This window comes from Patagioenas fasciata, chromosome 3 (genome assembly GCF_037038585.1).
Source record: "Patagioenas fasciata isolate bPatFas1 chromosome 3, bPatFas1.hap1, whole genome shotgun sequence".
Taxonomy (NCBI): Eukaryota; Metazoa; Chordata; class Aves; order Columbiformes; family Columbidae; genus Patagioenas; species Patagioenas fasciata.
The window spans coordinates 22846018-22873336 of NC_092522.1; the positions used below are offsets into that span (position 1 = coordinate 22846018).

Here is a 27319-nt window from a genome sequence, read left to right on the forward strand (position 1 = left end):
GTACTCTAAAAATGTTGAAAAGAAGAGATGTTACCTCAGACAGAGGGCTACACTGCAGTGTCTCAACAGCACGTAGATTTTCATTCAATCAAATTTTAATTATTTTATTAATTAAATAGTTATATTCAATTATTGTATTATTAAATTATTTAATTTAATTGCCCAGAAATAAATACACAGATAGGCAGAAATACCCAGATCTCAAACCTGGCCCAGGTTGGTACCTCTCCCAAGGTGGTCAATTACTAGCTGTCCAAAGGTACCCCATCATCTTGGGGTGATTTGCCTTGGGGTAGTTTGTCCCCAGAGGGCAGCTCTTTGCCTTCTGCTTGACGCTAAATTGCCAGGTCTATGCCACAGCTCTTCCCTGAGGCGATGATGGCTCCAGGTGTGCTTGTCGCTGCTGGAAGTCATAACCCCTGTTTGAGTTCTGTTAGGCTTGAGAGCAGAGCCCATCTTGTTGTCATCTGGAGAGAAGGCCTGACTGTGCAGAACACACACAGCAGGGCTGACAGGTACCAGCTGTACCCTGACTGCACACTAAACGTGTGCACCAACTATACCCAGGAAACACAAAATACTTCCAGTTGTGCCTGTGCATCTTACGGCAACAAGCTCTAGCTGAATATTTTGTTTGCAAAGGGTTTAGTTCCTTTCAATTCCATCTTAGACTTACTGTTGCAGTGTATCATCCAGCTCCTCTTCATGCTCCACCCATTATTTGTTATTCTTGTTATTTGCACCTGCCTTTTTCAAAAAGAACCTTCATTAGCAATACTAGTTTTGAGCTGCAGCCGCACTTTTCTTTCATTTCTGCTAGAGCAATACCACCCACTGCAAAGCTCAGCATCTCTATAAACACTGTGGTTACAAACGAATGCATCCTTCAGCAGCCTTTTAGACCATTTTTTCCACAATGCACATTGTAAATGACTAGTAATATATCTTCAGAATTGCCCAGAAAACGTTATTTTGTTAGCAATATAAAAGCCTCACAGTGTCCGAGTAGGTGCCCTTGCCAGAAACATTTTATTGTGAGCCAGATAATTCAGTTTGAATTGTACATGGTTTGGTATAATCATTCCAGTAAAGCATTCTTTACAATTCTGTAACAGCAAGTCACATGGCTCAATAAAGTTTATTGCTGCAAATGCTTAGAGATTCATGGCGTGGATGAATTTTGTTTCTTTCCTGGATCAAGCAATCAATAGCAAAATAATCTCCCTGCAATTACATTGCTCTGCATTAAGGAGGTGTGAAGTAAATAAGTACAAAACCTGATATAAAAAACAATGTGTATAACATTAGAATGAACTGCAGTTTGAAACTGGGTGTCCTGCACCACAGTTTTGCACACTGTGGCAGAGCTACGTCCAGCATACTCATAGCCTTTAACAATTCTTGCTCAGATGATTACACACATAGTGCAACAAACACAGTTGGGACTGACAGATTTTCATCCCATCATGTCAGAGTCCTGCTGTGAACACCCTGCACTCATGCAGACCCCCCTGGCCATCCCTGTGGTTGCTGGGGACCATCGTTTTCAGAACGCGCTGAAAAAGCAAGACTTACGCTCTCTCAATCAACCTTTTCGGTTCTTCAGTGATGCTCCTGTACACAGTAAATCGGTGTTTATAACATCCCCCACTGCACTGAGTGCAAATTAAATCAGGCTAATTTAGTTTGCACCATCGTGTTCAGTCGCAAGTCACAAAAGGAAAGAGAGGTGTGGCAGTCAGGAGAGGGCATGTGCTTTGCAGTAGGAGCTGCTGAAAGAGCTGGGACGTGGCCCTCAAGGCTCCTGGACGTCCGTGACCCCCTAAGTGACTCTGCTGCACAAATCAGAACCCTGGGGCTCCAATGACACCACATTGGGCCACTCACAATAGATGGCCCATATAACATCTGTAAGAAACAAATACAAACAAAGCTATCTATCTATTTATCTGGTTCTAACAGTTTTCTCATAAAAACAGAAAATTATACTTTTTTAAAAACAGACTGTTGCGGGGAATAAAGCACACTGTTGTGTTTACTGTTTAATGCCTCCTGGCTGGGAACACTTACATGCGATAGGGTTTCTCTCTAAATATGCTTATGCTGTTGCACAGGCTTCGATACAGCGGTAAGCACACAACTGAGCTCAGCCTTTTACTCATGTTCACATTCTTATCCACAGTCCACCTCACTCCTGAATCTCATATGCTGTCTGAAAGGACATTTATGAGATTGAGTGCCTAAAAAGTTACAAAAAGCCAGAGGGAAGGCTGCCTATGCAAGTTTAATATAAGTCCTTCCTAAAAATGCATTAAGAGTATGGCCTTTCATTATACGTTCATTCCTGTTGGAGCTCTGTTTCATTCGGCACCCAGACTAGCGCATGCACTGGAAAAAGAGACACAATTGTGCTGTCTGCTAGAATGCAAAAGAATCAAAGCAGCAACCTGTAACAGGCACTTAGCATGGAAATTTCCAGACCAATGAAATAAATGGTAAGAAAGTAAAAAAGGATCCTACCGATAGATGCACCAAGTAACTCTAGCACGGAGTTTGACGAGAATATTCCCACCTCTAACATGTTCTCTAATGCCATTCACAACTACACACCCAGTTTCCACTATTCAATTAGCTACAACCTACATGTGCCTCAATCGTTTAAAAGTACACATAGACACTCGCTCTCATCCTGCTTTATAAAAAGTAACTGACAAATATGCAAACGTTTTGACAGACTGCTCTGGTATCATGCTACAGAGAAGGTCTATTCCCTGCCAGCCTCCAGTGACTTAATGTGGGATCAGTTTACTTCTCACTGTACTGTACTTTTCAATCTGCAGAGAAAATCCACTGTCTTCCTGAAATAAAAATGCAAACATCTCAGCCTCCATCCACAACAAAGAGCTGGAGGCCCAGCTCATTCACTTGGTCAAATCAAATTAGGTTCACTTCAACAGGGCTATGCTGACTTATAAAAGCAAAAGAAATGGTTTGAATGCTTGCAAATTACCTTTCCAAGTCATGGCTAGGGAAGAGTGTTCACTCAGAGAGTTCCCACCTCTATTAGGTGACAAGCCTCTCAGGGGAAGAGCTGTTTCCCTCCCAGGCTCAAGAGCCCCACCACCAAGCACAGCCTCTGGGCATTACACAGCATGTGCAATCCTGTAACAACAACAGTGTAATGTCAGCCTGAAGTAGGTGTCCCCAAAGACTCGGCTCTGTGGCATCACACTGTGCACCCGTAGTGGTTGGCACCCAGCAGTCTCTTCTCAGAAGGGTTGTCTGAAGTGAAATAGGACTCACAATAAATACATTAATTAGCAAAACTTCAGTTCACCAAGTCTGTGATCATCAGGTCAAGTCTGCTTGAGTGGAAGAATTTTCATACAAGGTAAGTTGCAGGGCTGAGCCCAGAGAGTCCAGTGTGCATAGAAAGCTGATATGAAGCAGCCTTCCCCATCTCAGCACAGGCTTTCTCGTCCTCTCTTCAACAACATTGCTTCAGGAATAAAGGGTCATCATCATCCACTGCAAAATAATGGGGAAAGCAGGTTGAATTCATCCATCCCCAAGAGCACTTTGCAATAGTCACAACTGAACTGGACTGTGGGCCTTTGGAGATTTTCTGTCTCTAGGAAGCAGCAGAAGCTAGAATAGAATATTTTGGTTGGGTAGGACCTGCAACTGTCATCTAGTCCAACTGCCTGATCAAAAGTTAAGGGCATTGTCCAAACGTCTCTTAAACACTGACAGGCTTGGGGCACCGATCACCTCTCTAGGAAGCCTGTTCCTGTGTTTGATCACCCCGTTGGTAAAGAAATGTTTCCTAACGCACAGTCTAAACTTCCCCTGGCACAGCCTTGAACCATTCCCATGCAGCCTATCACTGGATACCAAGGAGAAGAGCTCAGGCAGCTGTAGAGAGCAAACACATCATCCCCCAGCCTCCTTTTCTCCAAACTAGACAAGCCCAGAGTCCTCAGCCGCTCCCTGTGGGACATTCCTTCCAGCCCTTTCACCAGCTTTGTTGCCTTCCTCTGCACACATCCAAGGACCTTCACATACTTAAATTGTTGGGCCCAGAACTGCACACAGTGCTCAAGGTAAGGCTGCACCAGCCCTAAATACAGCGGGAAAATCACCTTTTGACCTGCTGGTAATGGTGTGGTTGATGTCCCCCAGGATGAGGTTTGTCCTCCTGGCTGCCAGGGCAGACAGTGCTGACTCGTACTGAGCTGCTGCCGACCAGCACCCCCAGATCCCTTTCTGCAGGGCTGCTCTCCAGTTTACACTACTGCCCAGCATTACTCCATCCTAGGTGCAGGATTTGGCATTTCGACTTGTTAAATTTCATCCCATTAATCACAGTCCAATGCTCCAATCCAACTAGATCCCTCTGCAAGGCCTTCTGTCCCTCAAGAGTCAACAGCACCTCCCAACTTGATATCATCAGCAAACTTGCTAATGGTTCATTCAACTCCTGCATCCAGGATTGTTGATAAATATATTGAACAGAACAGGCCCTGGAATTGAACCCCGAGGAACACCCCCGGTGAGCAGTGGCCAGCCAGATGTAGCCCCATTCACTGCAACCCCTTGAGCTCTGCCCTTCAGCCGGTTCTGCACCCAGCAGACCATGAACCCACTCGTCCCACAGCTGGATAACTTGTTCGAAAGGATGCTATGAGAGACAGCATCAAAAGCCTAGATAATATAATAAAGCATGTGACTTGGTAGCCTGAAGCTCCTTGTTGTTTCTAACCTACTCTGTAAGCAATCAGGTAAAGATGGGGTTTTTTGAGGTTACAGAACAAAACACACAGTGTCACTTGCAATGAAGGAACCCGCACCTGTCAGTCTGGGAATAGACTTTACCTCAGATTCCCGGAGGTATATCCCTTTGCCATCTTGTGTTAAGTTGCGAAAGGCCTCTGCAAAATTAACAAATGAGGAGCATTAACTTGATAGCCAAGAGATCAACACCAGCCAAGACATCCTGTCTCAGGAAAATCCCAAAAGGCAGAGTTTGTAGGCTATTCACAAGGACATTTGAGATTCTCTGTTCTGCTGCTGAAAGATCCCCTGAGGGCTGGGACACAGGGAGCAGCTGAATAAAATCAGACATTTTACTGTCTGGCCATCCACTTGTGAAACCTCCAGATGCAGGTGGTCCCAACCTCACCCACTACAGTTTTGAGAGGTGAAGTGTCTGCAGCACAAACTCACAGACTGAGTACCAGCTGTCTTGTCATCACAACTGCAGTCCCACCAAAGGTATATTCCAAGGCTCTCTTCTTCCTGCAAAATGAGCAGGCTCCACTTGTAATTTGCCTACTGCCTCCTACAGAAGGCTGGTGCAAACCTGCAAGGAGTTAAATCACTCTGATATGTGCAACCCGGATATCTGTAGAAAGTGACTGGTGCAAAGGTAAAGAGAGAAGCTTGATTTCCTGTGTATCTGTCTTTGCTTTGATTACTCTTCATCTACTCTGAAACTCAACCCTTTAATTTTGACCTTGCCATGCCAGCTGGAGCAGCGTTGGAAAGGCCAGGGCAACCCAGCTTGCCTGGCCAGACACATAGCACCAGCCTCACCTCCCATGATCTCCACGCGTAACATGAAGCACACAAAGCTCTCGAAGCTGATCTTCAAGTCAGGGTCACCATATCTGATTGCCATCAAATTACAGATTTCATTGCTGAGTGAAATGCCTTCATAAAAGGGAAAAAAAAAAAAAAAAATAAAGGAAAACATAATTAGGTAGCAACTCCCAGCTGCACACAGCTGAATGTGCACAGAGTGTGCACACAGCTGTGAGCATGATCAACTGAGTGGCCTTCAGCCCTTCTCCAACAGCTTGGCTTTTCAAACCTCCCCTAAGATTACCAAATATCAGCCAGTCTAAACCAGACCAGCATGTGGAGACATCTCCTTCAAACTTAAAGGGGTTCACATCTGATCCCCTGTATTCACAGTCCTGCAAGAGTTTGTATAAAATACATAGTGGCAGCCTTTGCTTATGGGGTATGAGGGTAATAACAGCAGCTGTGTTTAAGAGCAATACTCCACAGGATGGTAGGAAAGGAGATGAAAAAGAAAATCCAGAGGAGCTCAGACAGAAAGCATCAGTCCCAATGTCAAGCAGCATTTGTAAGGAATAAAAGTATTTTCTATTCATGGCCTGGGATTTTAGTTCACTTTAGCAGAGATCCACCTGGGTTTCTCACTGTGCTTTCCCTGACTCAGATGAACTGGGTGAACCACGCACCAAAAAGGAGTGATATTTAAGCTGTAAACCTGTAAAAGAAGCTAGAGGACTGAGCACGAGCCACCACTCAAAGCCCAGTAACAGCAACAGAGCTTGATCCAGTATTTGGACCCATATGTATGGTCTTCCATTTCTAGATCAAGCTTCAGATATTATATTAGTGAAGTCTGGCACTGTTATCGCCTCTGTATGAGTCCCACACTTGCAGGTTCAGTCCCTGAGCTGTCGTCTTCAGCAGAGGTAGCAATTTATTAGAAGCTCAATCTGGCCTCCCACATGTACCCACACAACCCCACACAGTCTTTTAAAATGAAATTAGCAACGAGCAGGAAGGGGTTTAAAAACTGGGTCTAAAATAGACAGACACTTCTGTTTCAGGGAACTATCAATACGAGACCACAAACAGGTAAAGATTAAGTAGCCCATCATATAGCAAAACAATTCTCAGATGTTTTTACGCAGCTAGGGAGGGAAGCAGAGATGGCTAAGACCATGCAGCCTGTGATGTTTTCCACTTCTCCTGGGTTCTACCTACAATTCTCAGGAGAAGGATAAGACTTGCCAAGATGTGCTGTGGGCTCACCTGTCTCCTGTACAGCTGCATGCAGTTCCACAAGGTCAAGTTTTCCTGATCTGATAGCATCTCTTTTTTGGAAAACTTCCTGGGGAAAAATATATATATATTTTAAAAACAAACACCCCCCAAATCAACAGATTACACCAAAACTATTGTGAGCAGGGAGATATTGCAAGGGGACACAGAAGTTATTATTATACCAAATAGAAAACCAGTCTTTTCCACAGGACTCTGAATTCCTGGATACTCAGTGTGCCAGTGGCATTCAGCTTCATGTGAGAATTAAGGTCAGAACATCTCAATTAAATGTCAGAGAGCACCCATTACATAAAAAGAATCTCAAACAAACAGAAAACTCATAGCCACTCTAACATCCACACAACTATATTACGAGGATAATGATTTCTCAGCCCACAAGCCTATCTATAGGCTTGATCGTCCTCCCACTAAAGTCAATGGAAACCTCACTGCCGATTTCAGAGGCGGCAGGAACCAGCCCTTTCCCAAACCAATTCCATTCTGTCACAACTGAGCTGTTATTATGGAGGGTGAGAAGTTCAATAAGTGGGGCCATGTCCTGGTGGTAAAGAAATCACAGTAACACCCAGTCTGTCCTAAGAAATAACGTTCTAGTGAAGTATTATATGAGGCAGAAGTATAATTCATGCCAAGAAGGATACATCCAGGAGTGCCAAGATAACCTGGCAGGCATCCAGACTGAAATGCAGGCGAAAACTCTGGAAATCTGGAGAGGGAGGGGGGGGGAAAAAAATAGATTGTTTTGAGGAGTCATTGAACATTTCTCAGAAAATGAACTTTCACAAAACTCCCCCTCACTTGAGAGGGCTCAGGCCCCAAAGCCTTTGTGAAACTTTACACCCACTTGAGAAGCTGTATCTTTTACGATGATAAAAATATGAGGCAACAGGATGGATTCTAGTAGTCTCAGAAAATCCAATATGAGTTCCCTGCAGGCATGTAATACAGAATGAAATATGGTGCATTCTCTCCAGCTATTAGAGAAAATGGAAGGAAAAGGACATCCAAAGCTGCAATCCCAAACAGAATTTACTGCATGACCTTGAGTGAAGTCACTTGACCTGAAGAGCTTTGGGGAGCAGCAATGAAGATTAATTGAAACCCTTGTGCTACGCATCTCTCTTTCACAGACACGCTGCCAGCTCTGTTAATATAATTAAAAGCACCAGCATCACTGAAAACATGATGCTGCATCAAAGCTTAGTATTCCTGGTTCATACATAAGTTACATGAGGAGTAACAGAAATAGACTCTAATCTCACTGCAAATCATAATTATAGATAGTCTGTAGACTTCTACTGAGCAAGGGACAGAACCATAACTCACCAACTCCTTCCCTGTAGAAAGTGAAGATGTTCTAATCTTGTAATAGCCCTGTTTATTATATATGAAAGAAGGACTGCAAAGTTTTTTAAGTAAATGTCTTCAAATTGATCATTAATGAAAAATAAAGACTCTCTGTTCAACATAGTCTTCTCACAGATAAGACAGTGCCTGGTGGGTCACTTTGCAAAGACAAAAGCACTATCCTTGTCCAGGTTTGTAGAGAAGGGAGCAGTGTCAAACTCAGGTTAAGTGGAAAAGGCCGGGTTTTGTTCACCTTCTTTTTGCCTGTAATGGCTGGACTGTGTATTTCTGTGTTGCACATTAGCTGCTGCCAGTGAAGATATTGAGAAGGAAACCTGGATTTATCATTGCATCTCTAACTTCATTGTCATTGTTCAGGGGAAACGGCCACTGCAATACCTCGCTGCTGCCTGGGTAGCATTATGTATAACTGGGAACCAAATAATGGGCTTGTTGAATGCTCTAGGCTACCAAGTGGCAGAGCAGAAGTCACAGTCCTCACAAGAGAGAGCCCCAGGGCTCACCTGCTTCTCACAAGTGTAAGGTACAGAAGCTACCTGCACCTCCATCCTGTTTCCCAAACACAGAGCAAGGAACAGACCTACACACGCATAGCGCGGAAGAGTTAATAGGAGCAGCAGGCATGAACCAGGCACAAAGTAAAGACAAGAGCCCTTCCACTGCATAGCCGCCTACAGGCCAGGCTGAATTTCCACACCTTCTAGCGGTGGCACTGTCGGTACTGTGGCAGTGGCACCGGCTGAAATGAGATGCAGTTTCAGAATCAAGGCTGAAGTAAAGCTGGGCTTGGAGGTCAGAGACTGCATCCACATACAATACCTATGCTTGCTCTTCCCCCTTCATTCTGTCAGTTGTTAAAATTCAAACTAGATTAGCTTGGCTTATAAGATTTCTACCATGTTGATTCACACCACAGCAAATCCTTTCTCTCTGGAAATCTAACATGGCATCAGAAGAGTCAGTTCAGTCAGATGCAAACCAGTTTCTCTTCCCAGAATTCAAGAAACAGAGGAAGTGAGATTTTTCCCTAAGAGCATTTATTTTACAGAAACATTGTTTCTCAGCACTTACTTCTCCAAGATACATTATTCAAGATCCTCTGGAGCTGAACAGCATTTATTTCAGGATTCTGTAATACGGAAGAGAATTTTCATATATATATATATATGTATATGTATATATTTATTTATTTATTTATTTTAAAGTATTAAATCACTTTTCTCCCTCTTTTGTTTTCCCAGCATGTCCCATCTTCATTCTCTGCTTTTCTGGCCCCACTCCAGCTACTGTGAAAATCAATAGAAAAGACTCCCTTTGAATATGACAAGATTCTCAGCATCCAAGAGCCACAGTCTGCTCTGGGCTAAGTTCTCAGGGCTCCACACAGATCAATGTGGTATTGCAGATTTACACTCAGTGAGGATGCAGACCATTAACCTCTTGGCCCTGGTGCCATCTGTCCCATCAAGCACACTGTCAAGAGACCTGTTTCAAAAATTTCTCTTTTAGGATCTACAAACACACACAAAAAAGATGGAAACTTTGGAATACCTCCTCCCCAAACTTTTCAAAGCAGAGACTTCCCCTCCTCCTTGTTATACTTATTTTTGTGGCTTTTTTAGAAACTGACTTTTTTTGTTTGTAGAATTATTTTCAATGTCACTCTTCAAAAATAAAAGCCTGTTTTCAGATCATTGAGGCATGTCAGGGAAATGCACTGAGAAACAGCAGTACTGCTCACCTTTGTGCATACTCAGACCTCCTGACAGCAAAGGGCCAGCACTTCACAATATGTGAGCACATCTGAAAGCCACACCATTCTCAAAAATCAAAATCTTAAGCAAATGTCAAAAAACAAAAGCATTCCTTGTTTTTGTTAACAGCTTCCATCAAAATATTGCTGTTCAAAGTGCAAATGTGTTTCTGTGAAATTGTGTTGATCAAATACAGCACATGTTGCTAAATAAATGTGGCCACCTTTTCTGAGAGATTAAACACTTGCAGCCCTCACCATAGTTACAGGATAATTGAAGGTCAACTCTGTCCCAGATCAGGCCAGAGAGATCATTAAAAATAATCTTTCACACTAAGCATCATATTTCACTAGGAAAAATAGTGAAAAAAAGTGATGATGGGATACCTGTTACTTACTTCACCTCTCAAAGAAAGTGAACTGCCATCAAACTGTGATGAAGGATGTATGAGACAACTGTCAATATTCCAGGGGGTGTTCTGTAATATTCAACCTTCCCCAATGAGCGTAAGAACACCCTAAAGGGTAGGATGGATCCACACAGCTCACCACTTCGTCCCAAATACAGCCAATAGGAATTAATGTGTAGGGAGAGCATGTGAGCCTGGTCAACTTCTGCAGCCCATTCTCCTGTTTCCCTGGCACCCACACCTGTTGGAAAAGGGGTCTCAGGGGCTACATCCCTGCTTAGTCCTTCAGCACCTGTTTTTGGACCTGCTGCCCATCATTGTGCTGATACCTTTTGAACCTGTTGATGCCACAACATCCTGTGGCATTAAGTTCTAGGCATTCACACCCTGTTGTGTAGAGAAGTATGCCTGGCTCAATGCCAACGTATTCCTAAGCTTTGTGGTCAAATCTGCTGCATGGAATCAGCCCTGTACACACAGCCCAACCTTTTGTCGCCCCTCTCTGTTACCCACACTTCCACATCCAGACCTCTCTTGAACATGCTTTTAATTTCACAGTGCTATATAAAAGCCCTGGAGGAGTTTATCCTGGCATCTCATGCACACACTTACCTGTTCAAAATAGTTCGTGAAGAAATCCTCCCAAATTTTGCCTTCATACCTATCAACAATTTCCTTTAAGATATCAAAAAAATAACCATTAACTCAAGGAGGAAAAATATGACCATCCAAGACAGAGTTACTAAAGATGCTTTCTCAGAACTGCACTCTCATGCTCTGCCCTTCCACCCTCTCCCCACCACTGCAATCAATGCTACATGACTAGTGCAGCCCACTGCTAAGATGGTTCCCCAGCTCATAGAAATGCTAGTTCTAGGAAAGAAATACTCATATAACATTCAGTGGGGAGAAACATTTCCCCCTCACCAAGCTGTGCAACAACAAAGGACAGGGCTCACTCCATGCCAAGAAGAGAGTGAAGGGTCTCCATCCTCCTTTGTACAGGAGAATAGAGGATGAAAGAAGAAATGGCCCTGTTTATGCCAGGGAAACAGACTAGGCAGTACTCTCCCTGGCACAAGTTCCAGATGTGCATTCAGTCAATAACCATTTAGAAAATACACCATTGCATGGAAACTGTACTGCTCAGGTCCCATGATGCCTTCAAAACTTTCAAGGCATGAAAGAAGTGGGGAGAAGTGCAAGAATGGACCAGGGGTCTCCAAAAACCCATTAATATGAAAGACTGCAGAGCAAGTAAGATGGTGTCACCAAAAGAAGTTTGTAAAAACGCAGCTAACAAAGGCACCTAAAAATCTGCCCATCCCCCACATTTGACTGCATCTGTCCACTGAGCCCAAGGAATTCTGCCTGTGAACCCGAGTTCCCCTTTCAAAAGTGCAGCAAGACAAATGCATTCTCACTTAGCCTCTCCATGGGGCAGAGCAACAGGAAAAGCCCAACACCCAGAGCTGAAGACCAAACCACAGACCTCCCACTCTCCTCATACTCACCTTTGAGAGGGTGAAACTGGTGTTCCCGCCCATTTCCCTGGAGATACAAAAAAGCAGACACATGAGGAGTTATCCCAGAGTTGTGTGTTTGTCTCATCACAGCTGGCATCCCCCATCCCAAGAAGGGGCCCCAAACCCACTGTTGCAGCATGTTTTTTTCCCCAGTGTTACAGCTGCAGTAAGGGAAGCCCTCATTTCCACACTGCTCCCCAGAGGCTACTGGCATTTGCAGTCTCCAAAGTACCATTTCTGCACAAGCAACCATCCTAGCATTGTCCGCAGGGTCTCCCGGCAAACTGATGATGTATTAAAAACTGTTGTCCTTCTCCACAGTCTCAAGCATGTGCACACTATAAGGAATCCCTTATGTGGGCCTAGCTCAACACTTCTTGAAAAGATGAGGCCAAAAGCAGTGCTTCAACCACTGAGCATTCTAAAGTGGGAGAAACTGACAGCCAGCCTCTCCAAAAGAGATTGCACTGCGTTTTGCAGAGTGAAGTCTTTATGCTGCCCCTGTGAACCTAGAACGACCAGACCATCCCAGAGAATTAGGTGCTGGTAGAGTGGCAGCAGCACCTCACCGAAGAACATGCTTCCTGGAGAAGACCCGCAGGATGAATTCAGACTCCTGCTGAGGTTCCAGGGTGGATGGGACAATCACATAGACACCAGGTTGCAGGTGGAAGTCAAGAGTCACTTCCCGCTCATCAAGGAAGACCTTATGCTTGTTCACAGGCTGATGTCGGGTGAAGAAAGCTGGGGGCAGCTTTCTGTTGCTTTCCTGGTACTGTTAAGGTAAGAAACAGAAGAGAAACATGTTCTGCACCAGTTAAACAAACAGACAAAAGGCACATGGAGAATTCACAGGCATGCCATAGACAGCCTGCCTTCAGACCTCAGATTTTTTTTGCAGCACAAGCAGATAACAGGGCCCAAAGGACTCCATCTTCTCCCAGGACATGGTGGGTCTCACTATGCACTGCCCCTGCCCAATACTAATGTGACAAAAAAGGGGGCTCCCTGCAACCTTAACAATATAATAGCATTTGCAAGGAACAGCAGCAAGGACAGGGGAGGAGAAGTGGCTTCTGCAAAAGTCATTTCCATACCGGTAGAAATGACTGAAGGCAGGAACTGCTCCAGAGAACACCCCCCTGTCCCATAGGTATCATCCACTTTGTCCCCAGCTTCTCCTCAAAACCAGGGATCTGGTAGCAGAGAATTTTTCAGAGCACCTGAGATCTGAGCATATTGCACAAGCAATCTAATCCCTAGCCCTGACTCCATGCATGTGTCCTTGATCTGCCTGGCACTCTTGGCTCTTACAGATGTTTTACTCCATTGGCACTTTTCTGCAATAGGAGGATGTATAAAGTGTTCATCCAGGCAACACTGAACTAATTTTTAATGCCCAGTACACAAGCCAAATAAATAATCCTGCCAGCTAAAACCACTGTCACCTTCTGATCTTGGCTGTTCCTCAAAACATTTACCCATTTTACTCTGCAGCCACGTAGTGGAGAAGCTATTCCTCTTCCCTTGCCAGTATTTTTCTTACTAATAGAGCAATCTTTCTTCTAAAGGGTTCAGGGTTACTTCTCCTCATGCCCCTCATGTTAAATTCCAAGATTTTATATTCCAGTCAATACTTTGTTGACTGTAGTTCCAATACCTTAGATGCTCTTGGCTTGCCATCTCTCTGTATTGATCTTGGCAACCACTACAAACCTGAAATTAAAGTCCTGGCTCTCACCATTCCCCCTCAGGTGCAGCAGCAGTGTCCTAGGCCCATACTGAGCCCCCTCTGTCAAGAAGTTTAATTCACTTATAACCCTGGTACTACCTAAAACACTTAAGTCAGGAAAGAGTGGTACTTTACGCTATGGTTACCATGCCAGAAATGGTAACTGGGAAAACAAGTTTGCTGCCTTGACCATACACCCAATCTTTGCCAGCCCAAATTCAAATAGACTCTCATTTAAGAGGTGTTCTGAGTAGTTACAGAGTGGAAGACATGCCCTGACAAGACAAAAGCAGTTAAACCTTTCCGCATTTTAAACAGCCCTCTGAGGGCAGAGCCAAAACTGGGAATTACATCAGAGTTTAACTTCCAAGGTTCTTCCTCAGGTCTCAAAGTCTCCTGGCTAAAGAAAATGCTAGAAATACATCTGGCCTGAGGAAGGTGAAAACACCTGTAGCATCAGCTCCAGAGCAGCCCCAGCCAAGAGGAACCCAAGCTCCCGGGGAGACCCCTGACTTGCATGGGACACAGGCTCTGTTCCCACCTCATGCCAAGACCGGAATGAAGCAGAAAGGTAGCTCTTGTTCCCCTGAGAGCTGCAGTAAGTCCAGTTTAGACACAGCCAAGAACTGGGGGCACCATCCCACAATGGCAGGAGGGACAGTGCCACTTCTAATACCTTTGAAGACCCAGTGCAGAAGCTGAATAACTAATGCCCCTTTTAAAGGCCACTAAGCCCTCCTGATATAGCTGCTCTTCAGAAGATTCAGTGGATAGCTCTGCATTTATAGTAACTTACTGTGGTGCATCACTGAACTCAAATACAGTGTCAACCAAGGAACAAAGGCAAACACAACACCTTCAGTGTTGTCATCACAGCTGCAGCACCGCAGGTCCCCCAGCAAACAGGCAGCAGTGGTGACAAGGGACTCACCTGTAGGTCTACCTGTAGAAAGAAGACAAATAGAGCATCTGTCAGACAGGGACCTCTGGATCTCACACAACACAGCCATATCATTGCTGGGAAGCAGCTATGTATGTCCAGCTGGGGCCTTTGCCTTCAGAAACCTCAGTCCCACCCCCTGAAAACCCTTCACCACAGACATCTCTCTGTACCTGTGCAAACTCACAGCAGAAACAAGAGCTGTGGCTCTGTTCAAGGAAGCAGAGTAGCTCTCCAAGGCACTCAGAGAAGCAGAGAATTCAAGGAGGGGAGACAGACTCCACTCCTTCTAGTCATGTCCACTTAGCCCTGGATACATAGGGAACTAGCAGTATTCAAACATTGGCAGCTGCCACACCATACGAGGAACACCTCTCAAGCACAATTTTACCATGGTTGGAGACAACTTGGGGGCAGTACTCTCCCAGTCCCAAAGGGCACCCTCTCCCAGCTCTTGCACATCCTCTCAGAGAGGGCAAAATAAAGCCCAGTGCGCTCTGAAGCACGAGAGATTTCTCACTGCTCTGCAGACTGACAAACAGCATGCCAGAGAGGTAGCATGTGGGGCATAGAGCCTGAGAAGCCTAGCCCTGAAGCATGAGAAGACTAGGCACAAGCAAGGGGAAAAGAGCACAGATCACTCTGTACACAGAAAAACTCTTGGTCTGCAAAGCTCTGCAATTTACAGGGACTTGAAGTTTGCCTATTTGGTGAAAACAAGAAAGGCAAAGTAATTCTTATACCTTATAGAGTGAAAATCCAATGGAGAGGTGAGGAGCACGGTTCCGGTGTTTGCTGCTGGGTTTCTGTATCAGGGATATAACCACATTGCAGGAACCCAGGCTTTTCTTACTGTCTTCAACTGGTAAAACATCCAGTAAGTACTGAGGGTTCATCCAAAAGGTGCCTAAGCAAAACAAGAAAAATGTTTTGACGTCATTTTCCTTCACAGAATTCATTGTCAGCTTACCATATGATGCCTGGCATCGGACTGAATAGGTCACAGGTTGTCTCAACCTCCAGACCTCACAGGGATTTGATCTTAGGGTGCAATTTACAAGTTTAGCAGTGCAACCGATACATAAGACAGGAAGAAGGCCCAGCAAAAAGCAAGTACATTTCCATTCACCTGCAACTAAGAGCTCATTTTGTTTATTAATGTATCATTATTCCTCTATCACCTCTAGTGTATGGGCTAGCTGACTTCAGACCCCATACATGCTGCTTCCAGAAGGGGTGAGTCTCTACATTTCCCATCCACTTCACTTAAAATTCAACTCCCTGGAGGTGCTGAGGATGCAAATTTCAACCAACAAGCTTAATGCCACAAAGAAGCTCAGTATTGGCAATTGATCTTAGGAATCCTGCAACTCATCTTATGCCATAACCAGCCCACTGCTCTATGTTTGCAAGTGATGCATCTTCTGTGATGGCAAGAATCTAGCTGAACTCATTTGGCTGCTTATTTCTGATGTCTGTAAGGAGGGTTAAACAGGAAAAGCATGTTTCTGTTGTCAGTTTTGTGTTCACGGGTATAAGGTGCCAGTGACTGAGTCAGCAGGGCAATGTCACCCCAGAGTCATCCAAAAGAACCTTGATCATGCCTCACCATTACAGAATCCCAGACTGCCTCCTGCTGTGCTTCCTTTAACCCATCTCCCACTCTTCACAGAGTACATCCACTTCTTCCCATCTTCCTGGCTCATCAGGTCTGGAGTTAATTTACAGATTGTCAGATCTACAAAATGAATCTTAAAATCTCGCAGAGACATCCTGGGAAAAGAGTGCCAAGAGACATCTTGTCAGCAGTTCAGTTTACTCCATATGGCTTATAAAAAGAAAAGGAAAGGGAGCAGGGTACTCTGAAGCCACACCATTCTATGTTACATATGGTAAAACTCATTTTTTATTAGGCAGTAAAGCGGAGAGCGTCTGCTCCAACAGCAGCATCTAGCAGTAGCAAATGCACAAGCAAAGTTTCAGCAAAGTATACCGGCACAGAGATGAAAATAATATTGCCGCCAAAGGGACAGAAGTGAAATGGCACGGGCGACAACATTGCCACCTCGTGGCAGAAGCTGTGGAGAAAACACAAGCAATAAAAAGCTTCCTAAATCTATGTTAAGAATAAAAGGTAAGGCAAAAACTCCTGAAAGCTTCCCACGTCTTCAGCAGCCCTGGGAGACCTGGCAGTGTCCTGTTTCTCCCTCACTCCTGCCACCGAAGAACAGTGTTTCTCTTCCATGTCAGCACTGCTAGTGCTTCTAACATTGTCAGGCAGAATGAGAAAACAATAGAACAAGCACGGTCTGTTTTACAGCAGATCACATATGCCTCAACCTAAGTGGCAACGTGCTGCTTCATCTCCAGACACAGCTCCAGAGCTACTGGCAGAGAGGGGAGAGGCAAGACTGTGCCATTACCAGAATTCTCCATCTTCCTTATTTTTCCTCAACAAAATCTTCTCCTTTGGGCTCAGCAGCTCCCATTTGTAAGAGCTGAGGGTAAAAAACCAGAAGATGACTAACCAAATGTGACCTCAAATTCAAGGCAGAGTAGATAGCTTTCCTCTACAAAGAGGCCAAATCCTTGTCCCCATGTATCTCCACATTCATCCCCCACTAAACACAGGCCCCCTATGCCTTCAGCTATGGGAGACTCCACAAGCCCTCCAGGTCCCACACAATGTAGCTAAAATAGCTCCAGTTTTATCCAGCAGAAGCCAAAAAAGCTCCATTTCCATCAGCCAGTCCATTCACTTGCACACACAGCTTCCAAGCACTTGAAATATAAAAATCTAGACTTGTTTTGTTAGTTAATTTTCTGTCAAAGGAGACATAACAGGAAGAGTGTTTGGCATAATGAATGAATGACTAGGACAGCATAACAGGCAGCTGGGAGTCGTTTAAAAGGCAGGCCTACAGTATGTTGCTCATTATGCTCTTCAACAGGAACAGCTGGTATGTTGTCATTGTGACAGACACGCATCAGAAGTTACCGCTTTGCAGACAAGGTGGAAGACCCTTGCGTTCCCAATACCTCTCTGTGCTCTTCCCTCCTCTCTACCCCTGAATCTCAGTAAACAGGGTCTGTGTAGGGAACGAAGGAAGGAAAGAATGTTCTCCACTTCCAAGAGGAATAAAACACAAGTCTACAGATGCTCAGGTTCTAGAATTCAAACCACTGTCTTTCATGGATCCCAACCAAAAAATTCAGGCAGATGCAAATATAGGGCCCATTTGCCCCACTATTTGCTTCCTTTGATCTCATACCCAATTGTATTTTCCCAAAGAGCCAGGATAGAGCACTCCTTTGCAGCCACCCAACTCCAACAAAAGCAGCCCATGGAGGACTTCACACAGTCCCTCCTGTGGAGGGCTGTATGCCCTGAAATATGCCATTTGTTTAGAGCCTCCTGCGCGGCTATCCGTCACTTGGCATGCCATCCAGATCACAGCAACACGGTCAGCGTTTGATGTTCATATTATGTTTCTTTTGGCATCCAGTGAATGGAAAAGCAGAACCGAGCTTGTTGAAGCCGCATGTGTAAAGTAAGCCCAATATGTGAGCGCTATCTGGTGAAGTATAATCTCAATTGCGCTCTCAGCACCAAATCATGCCTGAAGGTGGCAGCATCTTTCCTCCAAGAAATTTTTCCTCCCATTCAGCATCAGACATTTCCTTTTTTAAACTCACCTGTCACTCCAGTCTCCTTTCCATTCAATTTTTCCCCATGGATTTCTCAGTCTCACTAGGTTTTCTGGTCCGTATTTACAGGTGACCTGCAGAAAACAGTAACACTGTGTTTACCAAGGTTTCCTCTTCCTTTCTAACATCTGCTCATTTTGTGCTTGTAGGGGGGTAGGACTGTACTACTGTGAAAGCTAAGCCCTACCCCAGTGCAGTGGCAAAGCCCAGTGCAACCTATGGTGTGACCACATAGATTACTGCCTCCTGAACTGGGATGCCATGGTGGGAGAAGAGGGAGCCAGGCCAGCTGGAGGCTTTGTTAGCAGCATACAGCAAAACCGCTGACTTCGCATCAGCTCCATGTGCTCGTTCACTCCCTTACTCCTCCCTGGCTCTTCACCCCACCAGAGAAGCCAGATCAACAGACAGGTCCCTGATAAAGTCTATGTGTAACACCCACTTTGGGATCTACTGTTTTACTCTCCCAAACCTCTAGATAGATATCTTTAGGGGAGTCCCAATGATGCATGTGCAGATCAGTGGGGTCCACCTGGTATTCTCTGCACAGAAATCCAGTTTGGTTCCTGTACTTTAGCCTTGACTCACATTGCCATCCACAGTTTTTCATGTTTTGGCCCTTTTATTCAATCATTTTTACTGCTCTATGGCCTCTCCTCTGACTTCAGAGGAAGGCTTTTGAGCCCCAGCAGATTCCAGCTCATCCTCCCAGCATGGCCAAAGGCCAGGCCCTTCCTCTTTAACAGCTAAGGTGCATTATTAGGTGATGCTTTCAACAGAACCCTATGAATCATTCCTACAACCATTTTCCTTTATGATACTAAAATTGACACACTTATAGAATAGTTTGAGTTGGAAGTGACCTTCAAAGGGCATCTAGTTCAACCCCCCTGCAATGAGCAGGGACATCTTCAACTTGCTCAGAGCCCCATACAGCCTGGTTTTGAATGTCTCCAGGGATGGGGCATCTACCACCTGTCTGGGCAACCTGGGCCAGCGTTTCACCCCCATCTTTGTAAAGAATGTCTTCCTCGTGTCTAGCCTGAATCTCCTTTAGTTTACAACCATCACCCCTTGATCTGTTGTAACAGAACCTGCTAAAAAGTCTGTCCCCATCTTTCTTATAAGACCCTTGTAAGTACTGAAAGGCCACAATAAGGTCTCCCCAGAGTCTTCTCTTCTTGAAAGATTCACTTAAAAGTGAATCTTTACAAAGCACATTCTCTTTTAGCCTTAGACTAAGAGAAGGGCACTGGGGGAGGCAATTCTGCAGTTGCCCTCATTTTGGTCTGAACTTACAAGTGCAATAAATATCGCTAACATCCACAAACCTGCACCCAGGACATTATAGCTATTCTTACCTTTCTAATACCAGTTACTGTGTAGGCATGGCCAGCAACAAGCCCGTTCTTCAGGACCTTTGTTGTCTGTAAACAAGAAAGAGAAACAGAAGGAAAACATTTTTCATTCTATCTGTACCTACACAGCCGACTCGTATCAATACCAGACACCTATACCCATGTAAGCAACGACTGTCAAAGCAAATGGAGAATGGGTTGAACTGAAAAAAAAAAAAGAGCTTCGAACAGCCATATTTTCCAGCATGTTTGGAGTTAGGAGGTTGATTGAGAAGGTCCCTTCCTAAATTGTGGATCTTTGGCTAAAGATCATATCACTTCTAGAAAGCCCAGGAGGTCAGGCTTTGATATGCAGAATTGTAGGGTTTCCCAACTGCTGAAGTGTTACAATAAGGCTTGGAAATCAAGATTTGAATTCATGTTCTGAAGTGCACACCTCTTTCCTTACATATAAGCTTATTCCATGAGTGACTGTGCCTCACTGCAACATCTGTAAAAATGGAAAATGCATTTTAAAACATAGGAAAATGCAGTAGGTCTTTATTTAATAGAGGTTCTTTAATAGATAAACCAGTTCCTGAACATAATAACAGGGAGCTGAGAGCAGAAGGGAATAAATCCATGTGCAAACTTTGATCTTAAGATCCTGATTCCTACAGAAAGTCAAGTGTGGGAGCTTTGATATTTCACAAGTCACAATAACTAGCTGAACAGAGGAAAACAGGTCTGGAAAGGCTTTTTGCTGTGAAGCTATTTGATGTCACTCCAAGTCTCACCCCTAAATGTGTCTGACAGCCCATAAGAGATCTGCTGTAGGTTGCTCTTGTCAGAATATCCCACAGATCAGGAGGAGCTGCTGCAAGCTTGATTGTTGTATTAACACCACCTGTAAAATCCACCAAGGCTTCTGAAACTTGCCCAATCTGCAGATCTTCATAGGAGCCATAGAGTCTAGCAAAAAAAAAAAAAAAAAAACAACACATTGATATATTCTTGGGGTTATAGTCACAGACTATAGGTTGTGAACAGCGTGACAATGAGAACATGCAATAAAGGTCTGCAAAAACAAAAGGAAGGCTGTAACACATGTTTAATTTAAAGACAATCTTTGGCATTTAGGAAGAAGGGAATCTAGCAAATTGCCTCCCAGATTTGCCACAGTCTGAAAGAGAATTTTCACTCACTGCCATCCCTCATGGCACAGCAGCGAGAACATGCCCATCACTACTTCTTTGATGATTTGCCTGAATTTGTTACCAGACAGTGTGCAGTATCTAAGATATAGTGCCCTGAGAAACACATTGCCTTGAAAGCGCTGTCTCCAATCTGATTTTTTTACTGCTGCAGTACAACTATCTCCAGTCTTTCTGTTCTAGCTCTAACACCAGAGGAAAATAGCTCAACTTTCTCTCTTTCGCTATGATCTTTCTCTCAACGTTAACTAGGATTTTTCCCTGCTCTGTAGAGATTATTTCAGCCCCAAATTAACTAATTCCATCAGTTATGCCTTGTTGCTTTCTTCTTAGTCCTGATAAGCCACTCTAGACAAAACACCCCAGAGAGAAGCTAGTGTTCTCACAGGGCCATGTGATTCATTGAATGCCTCAGCTTTGGGAGAGCCCAGAGCAGGAATTTCTACCAAAACTGAAGCACAATGCTTCAGCAGACCCCCAAAGGTAAATTCCTTGAAGGTTTCTCAAACAGATAATATACCAAAGGAGGCATCAGAAATCATTCACCTTTGAAAATCCCTATCTGTGGCCTTCCATTCCTCTGCAATATTTAGAAGGCAGGCATCACCCTTGCCATACACTCCAAACAGAGATAACACTCAGTGGACAATGCCCCAGGATATGTCTGTTTTCACACCTACTCCTAAACCCTTGGATTTAAACTTAAGGGCCTGGATTGATAACAGCTACTGCAGTAGCAGCTTCTACTGTCTAATAATAGAAAGATGAGAAACACTTACTACACTCCAAATGTGGCAAGGCCTAAGAGATGCATTTATAAACCAGAACAAACTGTGTAGGCACCAACCAACATATTTTAGAGAGTCTATTTGCATAACTTGGAATGAGTCACTTACTTAGCATATGCCTTCTCCAGAAGGGCTCCCCAGAACACGTTCTTATAGACTGAGGAAACAAAGACCAGCTCCCCCACCTCGTTCACAGGCAGGCGATCATCAACCACCACGTCAACCCATTCACCGAAGTGCCAGAACTGTCAGAGGAAAGGAATGAGGTGATATTTCCCTTGGAAGGGACCTCCCCTTAAAACAACAGGAAAGGCAAGATAGCTTAGCTGTGGGCACACGAGGGGCTGCTTGTGTTGCAGGGGAAGGCTGCTCTGGGTCAGGGGGATGTGCTGACTCACCCACAGCACCAACTCCTCAGCTCCACCCTGCCAGAGGAGAAAACAAAGCCTGTCTCAAGTGTAAAAGGATTGAGAAGGGAAATTGAGAAGGACTGAGAAGTCACAGATGGGCTTCTGTGGAAGGAGTTCCTAATTGCAGGGTAGCAGAGTTACAGCAAGAGCTGGGCAAAGAGATAGAAGGTTGGAGTGGATGTGCATAAGCCCTGATGACTGCTGCCACTATGGAAGGATGGTTTTGTTGGGATTAAAATATGGGTAGGGCACAATTGGAGGGAAGGGCCAAGGGAGGGCATATTCTCAGACTGGCTTGTAGTAGATCGACTGTCTGCAATGCTTCACAGAATTACAGAATGGTTGGGGTTGGAAGGGACCTCTGGAGACCACCTAGTCCAAGCAGGTTCACCCAGAGCAGATCGCACAGGAATGTGTACAGACGGGTTTTGAATGTCTCCAGAGAAGGAGACTCCGCAACCTCTCTGGGCAGCCTGTTCCAGTGCTCTGGTACCCTCAAAGTAAAATAGTTTCTCCTCAAATTCAGATGGAACCTCATGGGAGGGGTAATGGGCCATCCTCCAGGTCGGGATGCCCTCTGGCCCCTTCCCCTGGACAAGGGGAACGGTGTAAAAATTGTCTAAGGGTGTGATACAACATGACAGAGGATTTCTTATGATTTCCCCGCACCCTGCAGAAGCAGATGTACCCGGAAGTGGAAAATGCCGGCATATTTCCTCTCGAAGCTCTGGTTTAGTGGGACGACTGCAGCCAAGATGTCCTGGTGAAACGTCAGGGCTTGCAGGGCTGCCAGGAACCAGCAGTTCTCTGTGCCAAGACAAACGGACACATGCAGTTGGCTGAAAAGCCAGAGTTGTCAGCCAAGTTCAGGAACACCACCGAGATCCTAGCAAAAGAGCTGTTGTGCTAATGTCTTTAAAATTATAACAAATCATACACAGAAAACAAGATGATCCAGATGTGTGCTTTCATTTAACCAAACCATGATTGGTTTATAATTATTCTCTCATGATCTTTTCATTTGGATACTGTTTGGTTAAATAAGAAATTTAGCAAGAAATAGCTCTCAATGGCAACATTTTGTGTTTTTACTGACATTGCATGTTTTTCTTCTGTTCTCTGTAAAGGCACACTATTAAAAAACACACTTGTCCCTTTTTCTTTGAAAACATTAGCTTTTCAGAAGACAAAAATAGTTTCAAACAGATCTCATGTGCAAGACTCTACTTATGAGGGTTTGTGCTTAAGGGCTTAAAGCACTCAAAAATTACTTTAGTCCTGCCTCTACCTGTTTTGCAGATGACAATATATCCTTTTACTTTAGGTAACACAGGCATAAAAATGCCTGCCATTTCCTATGGCAACACTGGCATGCACAGAAGCAACACTGAGAGTGGTGATTTCAGCTTGTGCAGATACCTCTCCTCTCTTAAATCCCATCTCAAAGTTTGCCAGGTATTTTACTGAGCCTATCCAACCCTAATGATTGCTTCTTCCACACTGTGCCAAGTGAAGAGATAAGGGTATGCATACTTTCTATTTCTATGCCAAGTTTTATACTGTCAAAATTCCACATAAAATGGTATCTTGTATAAGAATACTTAAATATTTATAAAAGAAGCTTTCTTACCCACCAATCCTTGACAGAGATCAAGCTGCTTTCTGTTTGCTGCATAAAATACTGGACTTCTGTGCAAAGCCTGTGAAACACACAACAAAAAAGAAAAGAGAGACTCAAGTCAGTAACATGAGCTGGTTTAACTTGAAGTCGAGGACTTCTGTCTGCAGAGCTGCAATATCCAAAGATAGGAAATCCAGGGAGTTCCTAGTCCAGGATGTAAAAACGTCATGGATATATGACACAAACCACTTCTCTGCCTGTTCAAAGCTTTCAAAATACTTCAGGTCCCTTTGTCCCAGGAGACATTGTTCTGGTTCAGGGATAACTTGAGCGTTCTCACATGCTGTGGCTCACCTGACACAAGGCTGGGCATACATTTGTGTTTGATCTACATTGAATTTGGGCTCTGACATAAGCCACTGGTACTCAGATGCATCACTATGGGTCTCCATGAACACCTCATTGAGAAGACAACCCTTCAGACCTGGCAGCCCTGCACCACTGTCATTGCTGACAGGTTTTAGCCAAAAGAGGCTACGATGGCAGAGTATAACTGTTAAAACTTTCAGCTAACCTGCCTGACATCTGTACGGTTTCACTGACAATCGAGCTACAGACTAACTGATGGCTGCTACAGAAGTTCTTGTTGCTGTGACAAGAGTGGGTCTGTGAATAATTGGTCAAAAAGAAATTATGTTGTTATTTTTCTTCCTCTCACAAGTGCCTCTGGAATCAAATTAATAAACTAAGTGTCAAACTTATGTTCCACTCTAATGACCCACAAATTGCTCAAGCTAATTTTCACGCTGTTGGCTTCCCCTTCAGGCAGTAGTGGAGAAACAGCAAACCCTCAGAAGGCAGTTAGTAATTAGACACTCTATCCTTGGTGAATTTGGGTGTTCAGTTTGCAGGCCATCAGTCATAGATGCAGCAAGCCACAAACCTGCAGGCTGAATTGCAGACTTTCAGCCTCTCCTCTGCAGCACAGGGACAGACGAATGCACAGCATCCTTCCTCAGAGTGCCTTTGCTGGGCTAAGTTTGGCATTCAGAGTAAATGGCAGCCTTTTTTATGAGGCAGTTTTAGAGCAGCAAAACTGAGGACTGAGAGACAGAGGAGGTTTCCATTCCAATATCTCTAGGGTGGAGGTACACCTGAAGGGCTTTGTAGAGGCCAAGACTCATGCTGACCTTGACCTTTCCCTCCCAAATACCTCTGTGCTCACAGAGCTGCCTCACTCACTGTGCCTGGCACAACCCAGCTCAGGCCACTGAGGACTGTGCTCTTCCTCCACCTGCAGATCCTGACTTAAAACAAACCATCTGTGATATCGAATTATGTATGAAACTCTGAGAACCAGGGCTGGTATTCCCAAGCTCTCCCACTCGCTTTGCAAAGGTGCCTCTACTTTCCCAGTGATTTTCATGAGTTTTGCAGAAACTCAGCCCCTCTAAGACATTGGTTAAATCTGACAGCTGGAAAATAACTTAGCTAGGCCATGCTATCTGCTACTACCTCGCAGAATTCCCTTACAGCCAGGGTAATATAAGGAGTCAGTGCTAGAGAAATTCTCAGATATTTCTGTGCATCCCTTCCAGGAAGATCTGATTGTCAATACATTGCTCAGTGGCTCAGTAAGAACAGAACTTCCATTGCTAGTAACAGGCCTTATCTAACTGCGCCAGGCCTCTGTTCTAATGTCCTTAGACTTATTATCTCTCCATTTGTTATGAGAACTTGCTCTGTGACCAGCATTTGCAACCAGGTGTCTCTTGTTGTGACATTCAGTTTGAGTGTGGGATATCAGCAACGGCCTTGGAAATACGGGTACAAGTAGAAAACAGAGAGCCCAGAACTAAAAACAACTCACTGACTGCTGGTTAATTACTGGTAATAGCAGAAGCTCAACCTTGAGAGCCGGGAAAATAGTGGTCTGAGTACAATAGACTAAACAGTTAAGCAGGAAAAAAACAGCTCAGCAAGAGGATGAGGCACCTGCCACTGCAGATGAAAGTAGCAGTCTCCAGCTTCACAATACTACGTGGTCCATGGGAGAGGGGTCAAAGGCTAAGAACTGTCTAGAAACTCAGAAATCTTCTAAAAGGTCAAGATCTTGAATTCTGGGGAGAGGGATCATAGTCAGGAGAACTGTCATCACAGAATCATGGTGGGATCATCAGAGCTGTGAGGTCAAAGGACACAGACTCCCCCACTCCCTTTGCCTGCTCTCCCTGCCTGTTCCGAGTGTTAATGGACAGAAACTGAACAAAGCTGGTTATGATTTGTGGCAACAAATGCTTCAAAGGCAACTATGAAACTCCATGTAGCCCAGCTTCCAAAATGTCAGCTGATACAGTAAGTGTAATCTCTGGAGGCATTAAGGCACACATAAATTAAAGTCTCAGAGTAGTCTGCTTAATCCTGCCACTATTTGCTGTCTATCAGCTGTAATAATACTCTTTCATGAGTCACTTACATGTGGCCTCTTCCACCGTAAATTTCGGGGTAGTTTCTTTAGCAGTGCTCCTGTTCCAATAGAGCTGATGTGAGCAGGGAAGTTGTCATCTGTGAACAGGCACTTGTTCTTCAAGCACATCTCCAGCAAGGCTTGGTAGTTCTGCTGGATGGGTGGGGTGTGTTTTTGAAAAATACTCCTGCCTAAAGGCACTGGTGACTTCTTTTTTTTCAAGCACGGCAGAAAAGGCATGGTGATGTCCACAGTAATGTCAGGATAATTTTTTCCACTGAGAATTCTGCGGGGATCTTCACCCTACACAGTCCTGCTGGAAACTCCTTGTTTCTTGGGATGAGGTGTGTCTTCTCCAAAAGAATTCCTGATCACTAAAATAAGTGTAAAAAGTCAATTTGATAATGGCTTTTAAAATTTTCTCTTTAGCTAGCAGGAGGGAGGTATGGGGGCAACACTCCCAGGCACCAGTGAGGAACCCATCCAATTCTAATCTAGCAACTATCACTGCATTTCGAAGGCTTTACATTTGCTGTAGATCTGAGTGAAATCAAAATGAGTGACCTCATTGACTTTTACTGAGGCTTTGATGCCACAGACATGGCTATTCTCGGCCTCTCTCTGGACTACTTAGGCTTTCCAGGATATTCTCATAACCTGCTGCAACATGAATGATAGTCTTTATTCAACCACATTCTGGCATGTGGACATTTCCCCTCCCCAAAAAAGAAAAATAGCAAGATAAACCAAAGGCTAACAGAAAAATGGAAGACATTAGGTGTTACAAAGTCATTACTCACAACCCCCAATGGTTATTTTGCCCTTTTTGCCTCATTTTGAAGAATGATACAATCTCTCCAAGAGATCACATTCCATCTTGCTGATTACCAGAGATTCACACATGAAATCACATGCTGAGATGTTTGTTTTTTTTCCTTGTAACATTCAAGACAAATGTTTCTCATCCCCCCACTGAAAACAGAAAAGAGTGATTTCATATCCATTTTTCAATATTAGCAGCTATGCTAAACATCAGCAGCCATCACCTTTTGCTGCAAGTGGTAGGCTCCTGGGAGTAATCATGATTAAAATCTCAACAGGCAAATCACACCCATCAGTGGTAACAAGATGATCATAATCATAGCCTTCTCATTACAGTG

General features: G+C 44.3%; 1 protein-coding gene across 1 annotated transcript; it reads right to left on the reverse strand.

The window, feature by feature from the left end:
- Positions 1-995: 995 nt before the first annotated feature.
- On the reverse strand, positions 996-26399 carry CAPN14 (calpain 14). Its single transcript, XM_065835453.2, has 20 exons — positions 26169-26399; positions 23702-23771; positions 22760-22878; positions 21770-21906; positions 20457-20631; positions 19684-19749; positions 18311-18396; positions 17038-17112; positions 16224-16387; positions 15358-15521; positions 12512-12717; positions 11931-11967; positions 11029-11091; positions 9325-9382; positions 7527-7591; positions 7047-7115; positions 6853-6931; positions 5596-5712; positions 4876-4931; positions 996-3528 (listed from the first exon to the last, which is right to left on the reverse strand). The coding sequence occupies exons 1-20, from the start codon at positions 26397-26399 to the stop codon at positions 3502-3504; spliced, it is 2064 nt and encodes a 687-aa protein (XP_065691525.1). The 3' UTR covers positions 996-3501.
- Between the last annotated feature and the right edge of the window lie 920 nt (positions 26400-27319).

Bases quoted from the DNA above. Each gene is read 5' to 3' on its own strand.
- CAPN14 (XM_065835453.2), bottom strand. From the start codon at position 26,399: ATGCCTTTTCTGCCGTGCTTGAAAAAAAAGAAGTCACCAGTGCCTTTA. The intron at 22,879-23,701 runs GTAAGAAAGCTT...GTCTTGGCACAG, and splicing joins TCTCTGTCAAGGATTGGTGG to AGAACTGCTGGTTCCTGGCA. The intron at 7,116-7,526 runs GTATCCTTCTTG...TCTCACATGAAG, and splicing joins TTATCTTGGCACTCCTGGAT to CTGAATGCCACTGGCACACT.